This window comes from Strongylocentrotus purpuratus, unplaced genomic scaffold (assembly GCF_000002235.5).
Source record: "Strongylocentrotus purpuratus isolate Spur 01 unplaced genomic scaffold, Spur_5.0 spur5_scaffold_12, whole genome shotgun sequence".
Classification (NCBI taxonomy): domain Eukaryota; kingdom Metazoa; phylum Echinodermata; class Echinoidea; order Camarodonta; family Strongylocentrotidae; genus Strongylocentrotus; species Strongylocentrotus purpuratus.
In genome coordinates, this window is record NW_022145597.1 from 12,013,182 (window position 1) to 12,027,042 (window position 13,861).

Consider the following 13,861-nt stretch of genomic DNA (forward strand, 5'->3'; position numbering starts at 1 on the left):
GATATTAAAGTAAAGGCTTGGTCTGTTTAAACGTGGCTAACAACTAGCTTGATTTCATTTAATAGCTTTCATATTTGTATTTATGTTGATATATTTATGTTTTACTTGGGCTAGATCTACATGCATCAGACGTTGGATCTACCGGGTAAGATTCAAATTTATCCACTTCTTTATTTAACCCTAAAGGTATCTATACGGTTGGTCATATAGTCATATAGCGAGTGTTTGTTTTGCGTGACTGTTAAATTGTTTGTGTGCTACTATGCTAATCAACTAGGGGACCTACGCCCTTAAGTCATAACTGACAGTCATGAGGATTAATGCTCACAAAAGGGCATTAATATAGCTGATCGACACGGTTTTTATTCTTGGGCCTCATAGAAACGAGGCAATTGCTTAGCCACTGAATTATGACTGTACGCAGCAGGGGGTAAGGGTACATCGCCGCCCCCACAAAAACAAAGAAAATGCAATTTAAGTAAAAAATAATTCATTGCATTTCCCCCCGGTCCCCAACAGGAACAATTCCTATGTAGGGTCATGCATTATGGTTCATGGTATGCCCATATAGAGGATTTTTTTATGTTCGGGGTAGGGACAAAATGCAATAAATCGTTGATAATTTATTGCATTTTCTTTGTTTTTTTTGTATTGTGTTTTCCTTCAATAATGAATTATCAAAAAATGTAAATTCTGTAGATTTGTGACCATGATTTGTACGTCCTGTGAGAGACCTATGCTGGAGTAAATGGTGAGAGCAAAAAGTGGCAAGATGAACAGCCTGCCATATTTAAGTCCAACTTAAAGTCGATCTTAGTCTTTGTGAAACACCACCCTGTTCTACTTGTTGTTCCTCTTCTTCGTGCATTTGACTATTACATCTGGGTACATCTTTCTTCTTAAAAACTTCTTCAGCTTCAGTGACAGGCAAATTGTTTCCCATTTGATGACTACCTTATTCTGCATCTCATCTCTGCTTCCTGCAACTTGGACAGTTTATCATTTGCTATCTTAGGTTGTTTACGTTCTGGCTGCCAACTATAATACCCTTCATGTCGGATATTTCACAAATTTTCTTCTCATTATACAGCGAGAATTGGTCTGGTGACATTACGCAGCCTTGCCATACTCCTTGGTGCCATGGTGTAGTCTGTAAAGCTCAAATAAACATCTTTATGTACCTCCAATGTTCTTTCAGTTAGTACATGGAGGGCAAACATAGCAATCCTAGTTCCCATACTGTCTGTAAAACCATACTGCACTTCTGATATATCTGATGGAATACATGATTTTACTCTCATAAGGAGAACTCTCAGTATGAGCTTTGTGACATGGCTTAATATCAAACCGATTGTCCTGTGCAGCTCGCATTTTAGTATCTGACTTTTGGGGTAGAGCTATGAAGATTACTTGCACAAATCTTCGGGAATTTCTGCACAGACTGTCAGAGATTATGTTAGCAAAACCTGCAGCGTTTCAATTGGTTCGTTATCAGGTCCAACTGTTTTCCAGTGGTGTTTAAATACGCCAAATGAAAAGAAAATGGCAGTGGCTGTGCTGAGCAATACTACTGTATTGCTCAGTGCGGGGGCATAGCTTTAAGATCAAAACCCCCATAAGAGCCAAAGGCGATGAAAGAGAACAAATACAAACACCTGAATTAATACAATTTGAAATTATACAGATTGCGAGGGACAAAAGATGAGGAAAGAGAAAGATGGTAGGAAAAGAAGGACGGAGGGGGAGGGGAACTAGCTTACAGAGAGAGCAAAATAAAAAATAAAAACGCACAACGCCCCCACATACTAAATCCTAGAAACACTCATTAGAATCTTAAGGTGATTTCATAGGACCTTTTTTAATTTTCAAAAAAGAAGTGACCCCCCCCCCCCCCCCCCCCCAAGTACTTATTAGTTGTGTGACTTAAACTTTATCTGCTGATACAGAGACATTCCTGACAGGACATTGCTTGAGTTGGGCCGTCAGATCGCATCCGCAAAGAAGTTCTATGAGATTGGCGAGAAGCTGGGATTCAACAAGACAGAGTTACAACACATCGAACATCGGACATTAAACAATAGGAAAGACGCTAACATCCAGATGCTTTCAAGGTGGAAGGCATCACAGACTTCTGGGCCTAAAGCGAAGCAAACATTGAAGCTTGTGTGGAAGTCTCTGCAGGACGCATCGAAAGCGGAGCAAACTGAAGGTATCAAACATATTGTTTTCAAGTGCAACACAAGAGAGAATCATTCAAGTTTATCATCATATATTGGAATAGATAGAACTTGATTTAATGTCACTGCCTTATGAATATGCATGATAACATTCAATCAATTCACTTTCCTGTATTCCACGGTTATATATATTAAGTGCAGCCATTTGATATTTTTGTTACTGTTTTCCGCAACATTAAATGTATACAAGATATTAAACTTGGACATTATTCTCTTGGTCTCTTTGAACATTATGTAAGCCATTTATTAAGTAAGAGCAGCAACCATTGGATACGTCTTATGAGTGACTTAAATGAAGCACCATTATATGTACCATATTATACTATTCTATGGTCTTAATGGCTTAATACTTTATATCTTGTAGACGAAGAAAAAGAAAAGGTTTCTCAAGAAATGGGAGTGAATTCTACTTCACCGTCTGATCAAAGAAGAGAGCAAGTGAATGCTGTAGAGCCTGAAGATATGGAGATCTTTAGAAATTCGGATTCAGGTACATGTATGTTATAGTTCTACGGATGGCCTGTCACAGAACGATGGCTGTCATTATGTTGTATCAATACGTTAGCGTCTACGATAACTTAAGTATATCTATTTATATATATATATATATATATATATACAGTCAAGCTTGTCTTTGGAGGCCACTCAAGGGAAACATGAATTGTTTTGTTTACTGTAGATAGGCGGTTTTTCCCAGATAGCAATACGACGTTGGTCCAACGTCGGCCATGGTCGGCACGGACGCAGTCGACGAGTCAACGTTGGCTAAACACTGGGCCATTTCCACGATTTTTTCACTGATAAACGGTGGATTTTGGTTGATTATACAACCTTGACCTAAATCAAGACCAACATCAATGTGTCAATGTCGAGCCAACGTTGGCCGAACGTCATCTTGGCGACTTTGGGCCAACGTAGCAGCACACGTTGGTCACACATCGACCCAACGTCGTATTGCTATGAGAGTTCTAGACAGGTTCTACAACACATTTCTCTTGATATGCATGGCTAATACCGACAGCTGGCCGACTCTAGATGTATGAAATATTCTTTGTTATAAAATCATAGATGGAGATAAAAGTGGTGAAGACATCGACCTATGTGGAGGTTCACCGAGTACGGGCGAGCAATGTAGCGTTGCTCTTTCGGTGAACTGTCTGTCTTTGGCATGGGAACTGGGGAAAGCCCTTCGTCTGGATGATGACGTCATTGTAGGATACGTGGCACCACCCGATTCTGCCGCAATGAACAAACTAGCATTGCAACTCCTCAAAAAGTGGTGGAAACGTGTAGGAAGCCAAGAGAAGACAGTTCTGATGACAAAGCTTCTTCAAGATTACAACATCCAGGATTGCAATGCAGGTTTGATACAATTATGTAAAATGTTAAGCCCTATTTTGGTAATGTCTTTTCCCAATCATGAGAAGTTAAGGTAGAAATCAAGTGGGATGGTATATTATGTTTTCGACAGTGCGTAAGTTGTATTAAGAGATGAGCAGGATGAAGAATAGTTTTAATTACTATTTATGTTAGAATTATAAGAATTTTGAGTCCAGCTTGAGAAGGGAAATAAAGATTGGCATTGACGATAAAAGTTTTAAAGTTCGCTTTTTTATATTTGTTTCAAGGTCATGATGAAATCTCCCGAAAGATTTGCACAACTCCAGATCTACTAGACTTCTCCCAACGCCTTAATCTTGCAGCTTCGGAAGTCGTGCAGGTCATGTCCACCTGTGTTTCCTTTCCACCAACCTCAATACGACACATTGTTCTACAAATGCTTCAAGAATGGGTACGACGTGGAGGAACAAGACAGAGGCTTCTCGAAATTTCTCAAGCTTTTCATTTCAATGATGCAGCAGACAAAATAGCAACAGGTAATTGTAGTTAACATTTTTGTTGAAGGTCTTATTTATTTTTTGAATAAAATATCTGGAATATCATGTCACACTTCGACCTTCTTGTTATCAAGGAGGTATTAATTATACTGCAAGTGCTTTTTAACATTTTTTTAAAATTGAAAAACTGTATTTAATTCTGATAAGGATAACCTGTGGAGAAACCTAACATATCTCATGTGTCAACTGCGTCTTTCTTTGTATCATCCATCGGTAGAAATTGAACGCCACCCTGGTTTCTTGGACCCCTTCTCTCATGGCATCATTGATCACGACGGTGGGGAGCTGAAGCTAGATGAACTGGACATGAGAGTATCTATCCCTGCAGGAGCAATCCCTAAAGAGACGAGATCTATGGTCACTCTTCGTGTACCTAGCTGTTGCTTATCTAAGATTCCCCTTAAGGACGGAGAGGTTCTCATTACTCCAGTTATTGAATGTTCTTTCACTCAAGAACTTCTAAAACCTGCGACTGTAGCTCTTCCACAATTTATCCATCCAGAACAACATCAAGATGACTTACGCGTTAGCCTTTACACCAAGTTAGGACCAGGTAGGCCGATAATTATTACGTTCAACTTTGTAGAAGGTCTTTTTTGTTTTCTAAATTAACAAAAGAAAGGCTGTCATTTTTAACATTTCAGCCCTTCTAAAATGTTCACCCTCACTTAAATCATAATACGATATATAAATTATCTTGAAATTATGTGAATAGTTTTAGTAAAGTAAATCCTAACACGTTTCTAAAATAATGGTGCAAATTCACATGACTTGTCTTTAAGGGCCGGCATTTCTTTTACTTGGATATTTAAAGCTTAATTTGTGTAAAATTCATACGGTATTATTTTTTTTCTTCATTTTCACTCTTCTTGTATTTTCCAAGGTACATTTGGTCACAGGAGCGTTCTTCCAAATACACCAAGAGGTTTCCACATCTCAGAGGACGTGGTTGATTTCCCTACGCATCACCTTCAACAATGTGCGTTATCATCAAGCAACTTTCGTGGAGTCCAGTACACCTGTGAAGTACATCTCCCTCTCTTCATGACTCCCTCACAGAAATCTACACTGCGTATTTGCATAGCTCATCCCTGCAACAGATATCCCGCGGTATGTATAATAGTAATGGCTTTTAATATAGCCCTCATATCTGTCGAACTCTGTACCTCGCGATCCAAAAATATGTTATCTTATCCGCTACACCACAACACATATACGTAAATTATGACATCGGAAAGGTCTTTCTAGTTCCATGTCCCATTTGTCTTTAATACGAATCTTTAAACCAACATCTTTATGAAAACTAGGTCATTTGGTTTACATGGTCATTGAGCACCGAGTTGTCATACTGTAAAAAGTTATTCGTTTTGTCACAGGATAATACCAATATATGTAGGTGAAGTGGAGGAAAGAAGTCACATTTACCTAAAGATGTGCACCTGATGAACTAAAATTCCGACATCTGTTTTATATTTTATTTTGTTCTTGTACTTGCAACTCATTATTTTATGTATCTTGATAGTGTGTGCTATTCAACACGTGTAAGTCACATAGAAAAGAAGACCTTCAGGTTATGCAATATTTAGTTAAACTATGGTCACATCACCTAAAAGTAGCCTGCTCGGCGGCCGGGAAGCGAGTTTTGAGCCAATTTCGTCCGGGCACCGAGCGGCGGCCGCCCGGGCACCGCTTGTATTTAGGGCATCGCTCGGTCGCTGCTGAAATTTTAGCGCGGAGTTAAAATCCGGGCGGTCGCCGTCCGGGCACCGACCTAATCAAGCGTTCGCCGTCGAGCGATTTAGGTAAAAAATCAAAGCCGCTAGGTCAAAGGCTGCTGAGCATTCGCCGCCCGGTAGCCGCTGGGAGATCGGTCGGTCACTGGGCGGCGAGTTCAAAATCGGTCAGCAACCTTTGACCTAGCGGCTTTGATTTTTGACCTAAATCGCTCGACGGCGAACGCTCGATTAGGTCGGTTTCCGGGCTGCGAACGCCCGGGCACCGAGCGTATTTTGGCGCCCCGCCGATCACCGGCCGGCTGCCGGGCAATTTCCTTAAAATTAGCCGGTGGCCGTTGGGAGACCGCTCGGGTTTTGGTGGGTCATCGGTCGGTCACAGCCGGGACGCCGCCCGGGGAAGTTCTCCGACTTCGCCAAGTTTTGACCTAAAATTGACCGGCGACCGACGGGAAATCGACAGGGCACCGCCCAGGCATAACTGGGGCTCTACAGCCTGTTAGACTTCTCCAAAATATCGTTGGGCGATGCCTAAATTTCAGCGGCGACCGAGCAGGCTACTAATCGCTCCTCTGATTTGTGACCATAGCTTTACTTTTTCTCTTTCCCGGCATCCATGTGACTCACTTAAAACTGTACTGTTCTTTTGTATTCACTGTATTCTTTGTATTGTCTTTGCAGAATATAAATAATAATATATGCTTTTGTTTTCAAGGAAATTACTGGGGAGAAAAAGATGGACATTTAATGATTTAATGTAATCTTTCCTTAAAAACTATCAATGACATAGTTCAGAACTCAATTTTTTCATAGCCATACCAGGTTTTGTAATATCGTAAGTATGTGGCATATTGATTTGAAGCTTACATCTAAAAGTATTCAACAAATGCCGTAGTTCAACCAATCCACCCTTCAAACATCAGATTTCCAAGGGTATGAATAATTAAGTTGTTAACTGTCTGTCATAAATCCAATACAGTTTTGTAATCCTAAGGATGCATAATAAAATGCTAATCTAATTCCAAATGAAATTCATTTGTAAGCATACTTATCTGTGCATAGAATAGTTTATTGCCATCTGTCTTCAAATCACATGCCATTTCATGTATAGCTGTTTTGATGAGATTTTATTAAAGGGTTTTTGTTTTAAAATATCCACCAGAAACTTGATCTATATAGGGATATCTCTGCAAATAGTACTTTACTATACAATATATCAGCATGCAATCATCTCCAATTCCGAAAGATTATTAAAAATTAAATTAAAAGAGAAGTTGGCCTAAAGTCGTGCGAAGAAAAGAATTTGAAATAAAGCAACTTCTATGACTTTGCCAAACGTTTGTTAAATTGCTCAGATTTGTAATCCAGGTATACAATTCAGTCAAAATCAATCACATTTTGTTGTTAGGAGATGCGCAGAAGACAGGAAAGCTTGTCGGAACCATTCTACCAGCTTGCGACCGTGATCAAGTTTTCTCTTGAATCAAAGGAAGATGATCTCAAGCTTTTGTGTCTTTCTGATTCAGAAAAGGTCCAGGAAACTGTAAGTACCGCACCAGAACTAATGTAAATAGTTGTCCGGGGGGTAGGTGTCCTAGAGCATGGTTGTCGTAGGGGGTTGTTGACTGGGGGTAATTGTCAGGGGATAGTTTTCCGGGGGAAGTTTTCCTAAGGGGAAGTTGTCCTAGGGGGTAGTTGTCCGGGGGGTAGTTATTCCGGGTGTAGTCGTCCTAGATGGTAGTTGTCCCAGGGGAATAGTTATCCTAGGGGGTAGTTGCTGGGAGTTGTTATCTGGGGATGGATGTCCAGGAAGTAGGTGTCCCAGAACCAATGTAAATATGTACAGTCACTGTCCGCGAGGTTTCCTCACACAAATGATATTGTTATCAACCTCTCCAACTACACGATTTAGATTAATCATTGAATTACCACCGATATAGATTTCTTCACAAAACTGATAATTAAAACCAAATGTTATGGACATCAACTATTTGACAATCTCCGACTCTGACATTCCATTATCCATACTTTTGTTTGAAAATGTTTTACCAGGTCCCTGTTCGTGGTCTACTGAAGGGAGAATGCAACACTCTTGACTTCGAGCTGATGTCCTCACCTGATGAGGGAGGGGCGAAGAGTATCTGTCTACGTATTGAGCAGGGCACATCAACACTCGCAGAGCAACACATGCCCACCTCTATGGAAGGTGTGTCAATTGTGGCTTATACAAAATTCAGAGAACTTTATTTCGCCATTACGGTTGAAAGAAGTTCACGCGATATAAACCTTCTTACCTTGTATATTCTTCTGGTTTTTAATGTGGAAAATAAATGAAATGAAACAAAAATGAAATAATATCTAGACAAGGGGACAATAAATGAAACGAATATAATGTATATTAGCCGTAGTACATTAAATCCATTTACAGTCACTTGTGTTGGAAAATTAAGGAAAAAATATACTTTTTTTAATGTTAAGCACAATATTTAGCCAATTATGGAAGTAAATTGTAGGCCCACATAGATTAATGTAGCTGGCAACTAGGTAAACACTTTTTTATACAAAATCTATTTCAACCACAGGCGCAAGCTTTGAAGTGCGGTGTAGACACATACCTCTTTATTGTGATACCCTGTTGTAAAGTTATTATCGCATTGTTTACACGCAATTTGTTGATTATTTTTAAACGTGGAGAACGAAATATACTCCGGCTTCATTCATTCGTAAATTAGACAAGCTGGACGCCCACGAAATCGACATTCGATTCCTTGTTATATCGTTTCTCTGTCCCTAAACTTAAATCTTACCTTTAGAATCCCAAATCTCAAACAAATAAATTGTGCAAGAAACCATATCAAGCATAAACAAAGAAAAATGGCATATTTCATACTCTATGGATATCTAATTTGTATGTTAAAGTAATGTTCATGGTAATAAGTGAAGAGCGTGATACTTCACGTATAACAATTTAAGAAATGAACAGTTGAAGTTTAAAACTCACACTTATCTTATTTAATCCAAACAGTTGAGCCAGATTATGGAGCATCCCAAACGTAAGTAAAGCAATTGTTGGTCAAAATGCATAACATAGTAATTAGGTCAAGTAATAGCTCGAAAATATTCAAAATTATACATAATTATAATTCATCAAAGAGTTGCAAACGTATATATATATATATATATGCCTATCGTTGAGTTCAAGAATCGGCACAAACCCCCTAAAAACGTTATTATATTTGCCCGAAGTAGTTTTAAAAAATGGCTATTATATTGTACTCGTGAGAAAGTGTCCATAGGCGGTGAATAAGAGTTGGGTGTACATTGGGATAATATTAATGAAAGTAGAAAAAATGTACCAATATCATCTTCTCCAATGTATTATATTGTTCCTGCCATCCCAGCTTACTTTGCTTCTCATATTATTCTCACTCCTTCAGATTTGGACAGATAAAGTTTGCATCTGACAACATGCTAAAGGTCTTGTCTGGTGTAGTCTGTGCAATAAAGGATGCACGTGACCTCGGCTATCAGCTTGGCTTCTCCCATTCAACGGTAGAGAAATACCTTGACAGAGCAGACTCCTCTGGCAGCAGCGTCTCAAGTTCAGGATTCAGGGAGATGCTTTGTGACTGGAGACGGTGTGTCCGACCGAATGAGCAGGTCAGTAAACTTCGTCTAGCTTTGGAGAAAGCTGGGTTAAGTTATGCATCCGAGGTGCTCTTGCCCGAAATTTAGTTTGGATTTACGAACGCCCTGTCCAAGATCAGATGTAAACTAAAGACTAAATAGATTGAGTCACAACTAACACTTTGCATTTCAAGTATGTGTGATGTCGCCGATACCATGAATACGAATTTGACAAATATGTGCTATCCAAATATACATTATACAAGATTAGGAAGCAAACTATTTTGTATAAGTGGAATGAATTATATTATCCTATTATTCTGTTATATTTCACCTTACTTGTAATTACATTACGATTGTCGTTATTATGTATGGTAATAATTTATTGTAATAATATTGTGCAAGCTGACAGGATAAAAGTACTGATTTAATCTGAGCATATAATACGAAAATGTCTTTATTGGTACGCAAGAGAAAAAAGGGGAAAATCATATCAATCCAGCGGACATTAATAGTCTAGCCAGTATTCATTGTATTATTTAACACAAAACAATTATCTGCTCTATGCATCACTGAACTCAATTGAAAAAGAGACAACTTGATGCGACCACTTATTGGCGAAGTAATTCGAAAGAGATTTGATAAGTGGTAACAGTAATGAAAATAATACATCATGTATATTATATTTTTGGTTTTCTTTACTACATCGGATTTTAGTGGACCTTTTGAGATTTGTTAACAAATCAATTTTAGATGCCTTTTCTAAGGTGTCGTAAATGGTTATAAACTTGTATAAACTTTACACTGAAAGCCAACGTAAAGTAAATGTTTCTGAAGAGAAATGCATGTGCCATTTTAAACCTATCATAGATTTTCTCCACTTGTTTCAAAGTGAAGAAAGTCAACAACAAAATAATTTGCATTTCATTGATTTTTAGCAAATTGCAAATGAGAAAACAAATCCCACTCTTCAGTAAATTAGCATTCTATATCGAACAGAATGGTAAATAGATTAACTATGTATATGAAATTGAATGTAAAAAAGTCAGCTTTATGTATGTTGAACTTAATGTAAAAAGGTCAACTATATGTCCACATGTATTTGGAACAACATGTTAACAAGTCAACTACATGGAACATAATGTCAAAAGTCAAAAATATATATGTGGAAAAGAATGTAAAAAAGTCAACTATATGTATGTTGATCTGAACGTAAAAGAATCAACTATATGTATGTGGAAGAGAAAGGAACAAAGTCAACAATATGTCCGCATGTATTTGGAACAAAGTGTAAAAAAGTCAACTACATATTATGGAACAGGAATTAAAAATCAACTTTATGTATGTGGAACAGAATGTAAACAAGTCTACTACATGGAACGGAATGAAAAAAGTCAACTACATAAAAACATAATGTAAAAAGTCAATTATTTGTATGTTGAACTGAATGTTAAAAATCAACTACATTTATATGGAACAGAATGTAAAAAGGCAACTATATGTTTGTAAAACAGAATGTAAAAAGGTCAATTTCATGTCCACTTGTATTTGGAACAAAATGTAAAAAGGTCGATTTCATGTCCACTTGTGTATGGAACAAAATGTAAAAAGTCAACTACATGTATGTGGAACAGAAAAGTCAACTATATGTGTAACAGAATGTAAAAAAGTTAACTACAAATATATGGAACAGGATGTAAAAGTCAACTGTATGTATGTGGAACAGAATGTAACCAATTTAACTACATGGAACGGAATGAAAAAAGTCAACTAGATGTTTATAAAACATAATGTAAATAGTCAACTATTTGTATGTTGAACTGAATGTAAAAAGTCAACTATAAGTACATGTATGTTAAACTGAATGTAAAAGTCAACTATATGTATGTAAAACAGAATGTAAAAAATTCAACTATATGTATGTGGAACAGAATGTAAAAAAAGTAAATTTCATGTCCACTTGTATTTGGAGCAGAATGTAAAAAGTCAACTACATGTATGTGGAACAAAAACAAATCAAATACATGTATATGGAACAGAATGTAAAAAGTCAACTACATGTATATAGAACAGAATGTAAAAAGGCAACTACATGTATGTGGAACGGAGTGTAAATAAGTCACCTATATGGAACGAATTGTAAAACAGGCAACTATATTGAACAGAATGTAGAAAGGTCAACTATGTGGAACAAAATATAAACAAGTCAATTATATGTATATGGAACAGAATTTAGAAACAAGTCAACTACATGTATAATATGTAGCAGAATGTAAAAATAAAGTCAACTCTATGTTTTTATATATTAAAGGATGTAAACTATATGATACAATATGTAAACATGTCAACTACATCTACATGAAACAGAATGTTCAAAAATCACGAACATTTTTTAATTGTATTACAATTATATTTCATGAATTAATTATCATAGACATAGGAATACACAAGCCATAACATTGTATACAACATGATTTGATGTATGATGCCCCACAGTTATGTTCATGAAGTTGTTCATGAAGTCCTTCTACACTATTGTATGTATGTTCATATAGTAAAGACATTAAACTTGCTTTAAAACACTATCTCAATGAGGGATATTGTCATGAAATAAAGTAGTAATTATTGTATAAATAATGACGAAAGGTAACGCTGAAACGTAACATAAAGCAACGTTTCACTTTACTCTATGTTGTTCCAATTAAAAACATTCGGATATTAGTATCAATGTATCTTTATTCAGATATGTATATAGTTTTACTCTACTATCTATATTTCCTACAATCACTCTTTACCATTATATCATATACATCATGCAGTGTAAAGTTCTATTTTTATGGTACATGATGTCGCTGTCGTGTTCTCTTTAAAATGTGTTAATCCGCCTTTGAGCACGTAATTGTGATTGTGAAGATAAGCTGATACAAAATATTGCAAGAAAATATATGTTGTGCGTCGCTTTGGCATAAGAGAAAATGTGCCGTATCTCTAAAAGTTTGCTACAATCTAATCAGGTTATATATAAATTGAACATGTATAAATGTGTTTCAGTTTACTTCATATTTGCATGTAAATGTACATTGGAAATGCTATTGGTATATTGTTTTGAGTATTTTTTGTGATATTCATATAATATGATGTAGCTTGTATAAACCAACATTTTCATTGATGTAATATATATCATTCTTTCTTAATATCCTCTCCAATTTTGTTTTCTTATATTGTGTTATAGTTATTAAGATGTTATAATCTGTGACACTTATGTTTTCCATTGTAATATGTTTTGCACTCATTGTGTTAAGAATTGTTTCAGATGTGTGAAAAATATAAATATACTTGAAAAGAAAAAAAACTGTGCAAAGGCATAATTAGTACGTATTATAATTCGTTACATTATACCTGATAACAAGGAAATAACCGGGGAATAGCATTCGAGATGTTACGTTGTCTTTATACTTTGTTAGGTCTGGATGAGGTTATCGTGTAACGCGTATAAGACATCGATTTCCGTTTATTTTTAACATTTTTTTTGCGGTCGCTATTTTATGTCATTCCAACGTGAATTTTACTTCATTCCAGTGACGCTGTACATTTGGAGAAATTGTTGAATTAGAATGCACTTTTAGAGATATTGTGCCCATTTTAACGTTATCGTCTTTCTGTCACATTCTTCTATCGTATACTATCGCTCATTTTACTGCTTTCGCTTGCTGTCATTTATATGCATTAATTGATTACGTAATTATTCTTGTATAATAATTACGTCCGATCTTATTCACTTTTCAATGCTCTTTAGTCTCTCTCTCTCTTTCTTGCCCTCCCTGTCCTCTTTCTCTTTTTTCAAACCCCATCGGCTCCCTCTTATATCTTTACTAGAATAAATATTAAAAGAACGAGCACACTTTTTAAAATTATCAACTTGTTGATTGTAGGTTTAATAATTCAATTCTGCATTGATTATTCAAAATATGTTTTATACTTGCGTAGCTGCCATACAAGGGAGGTTGGGGATGGGGGAGGTTGGGAATTTTTAAATTGCTAATATTTTGGATATAGTCACTTCATATTACCAAGGCAACCTTCACCTCACAAACAGACGGTGCTGTGATCTGCTGTCATTCATTATTTTGATAAGATATCATATATTTGTTGGTATAAAAGATTAAGTAAGTAAGTAAAAACTGAAAAGTTGATGTTCCGACAAGAGACCTGAACCTCTCCCACCCCCTCCCCCCTCACGACAAAGTAATGTTTATATGCCTCTGTATGGGGTATCCTCTTGTAATGTGAACATGTATACTGGAAAATCAAGTATTAGTGTACAGTATGTGAAAGAAAACGATGACCCTCCCCGTCAGCCATACAC

General features: G+C 36.7%; 1 protein-coding gene across 1 annotated transcript; it reads left to right on the plus strand.

Moving 5' to 3' along the window:
• The first annotated feature begins 410 nt into the window (after positions 1-410).
• On the plus strand, positions 411-9,647 carry LOC105440953. The gene is made up of 11 exons (XM_030981371.1): positions 411-430; positions 1,947-2,209; positions 2,602-2,727; positions 3,306-3,599; positions 3,866-4,114; positions 4,353-4,688; positions 5,019-5,245; positions 7,277-7,411; positions 7,921-8,074; positions 8,894-8,921; positions 9,306-9,647. Exons 1-11 carry the CDS (start codon positions 411-413, stop codon positions 9,601-9,603), a joined length of 2,130 nt encoding a protein of 709 aa, XP_030837231.1. The 3' UTR covers positions 9,604-9,647.
• The last annotated feature ends 4,214 nt before the right edge of the window (positions 9,648-13,861 follow it).

Coding starts and splice junctions, on each gene's coding strand:
- LOC105440953 (XM_030981371.1), top strand. CDS start 411: ATGACTGTACGCAGCAGGGG. Junction 4,115..4,352: donor AGCAGACAAAATAGCAACAG/GTAATTGTAGTT, acceptor ATCCATCGGTAG/AAATTGAACGCCACCCTGGT. Junction 4,689..5,018: donor TTACACCAAGTTAGGACCAG/GTAGGCCGATAA, acceptor GTATTTTCCAAG/GTACATTTGGTCACAGGAGC.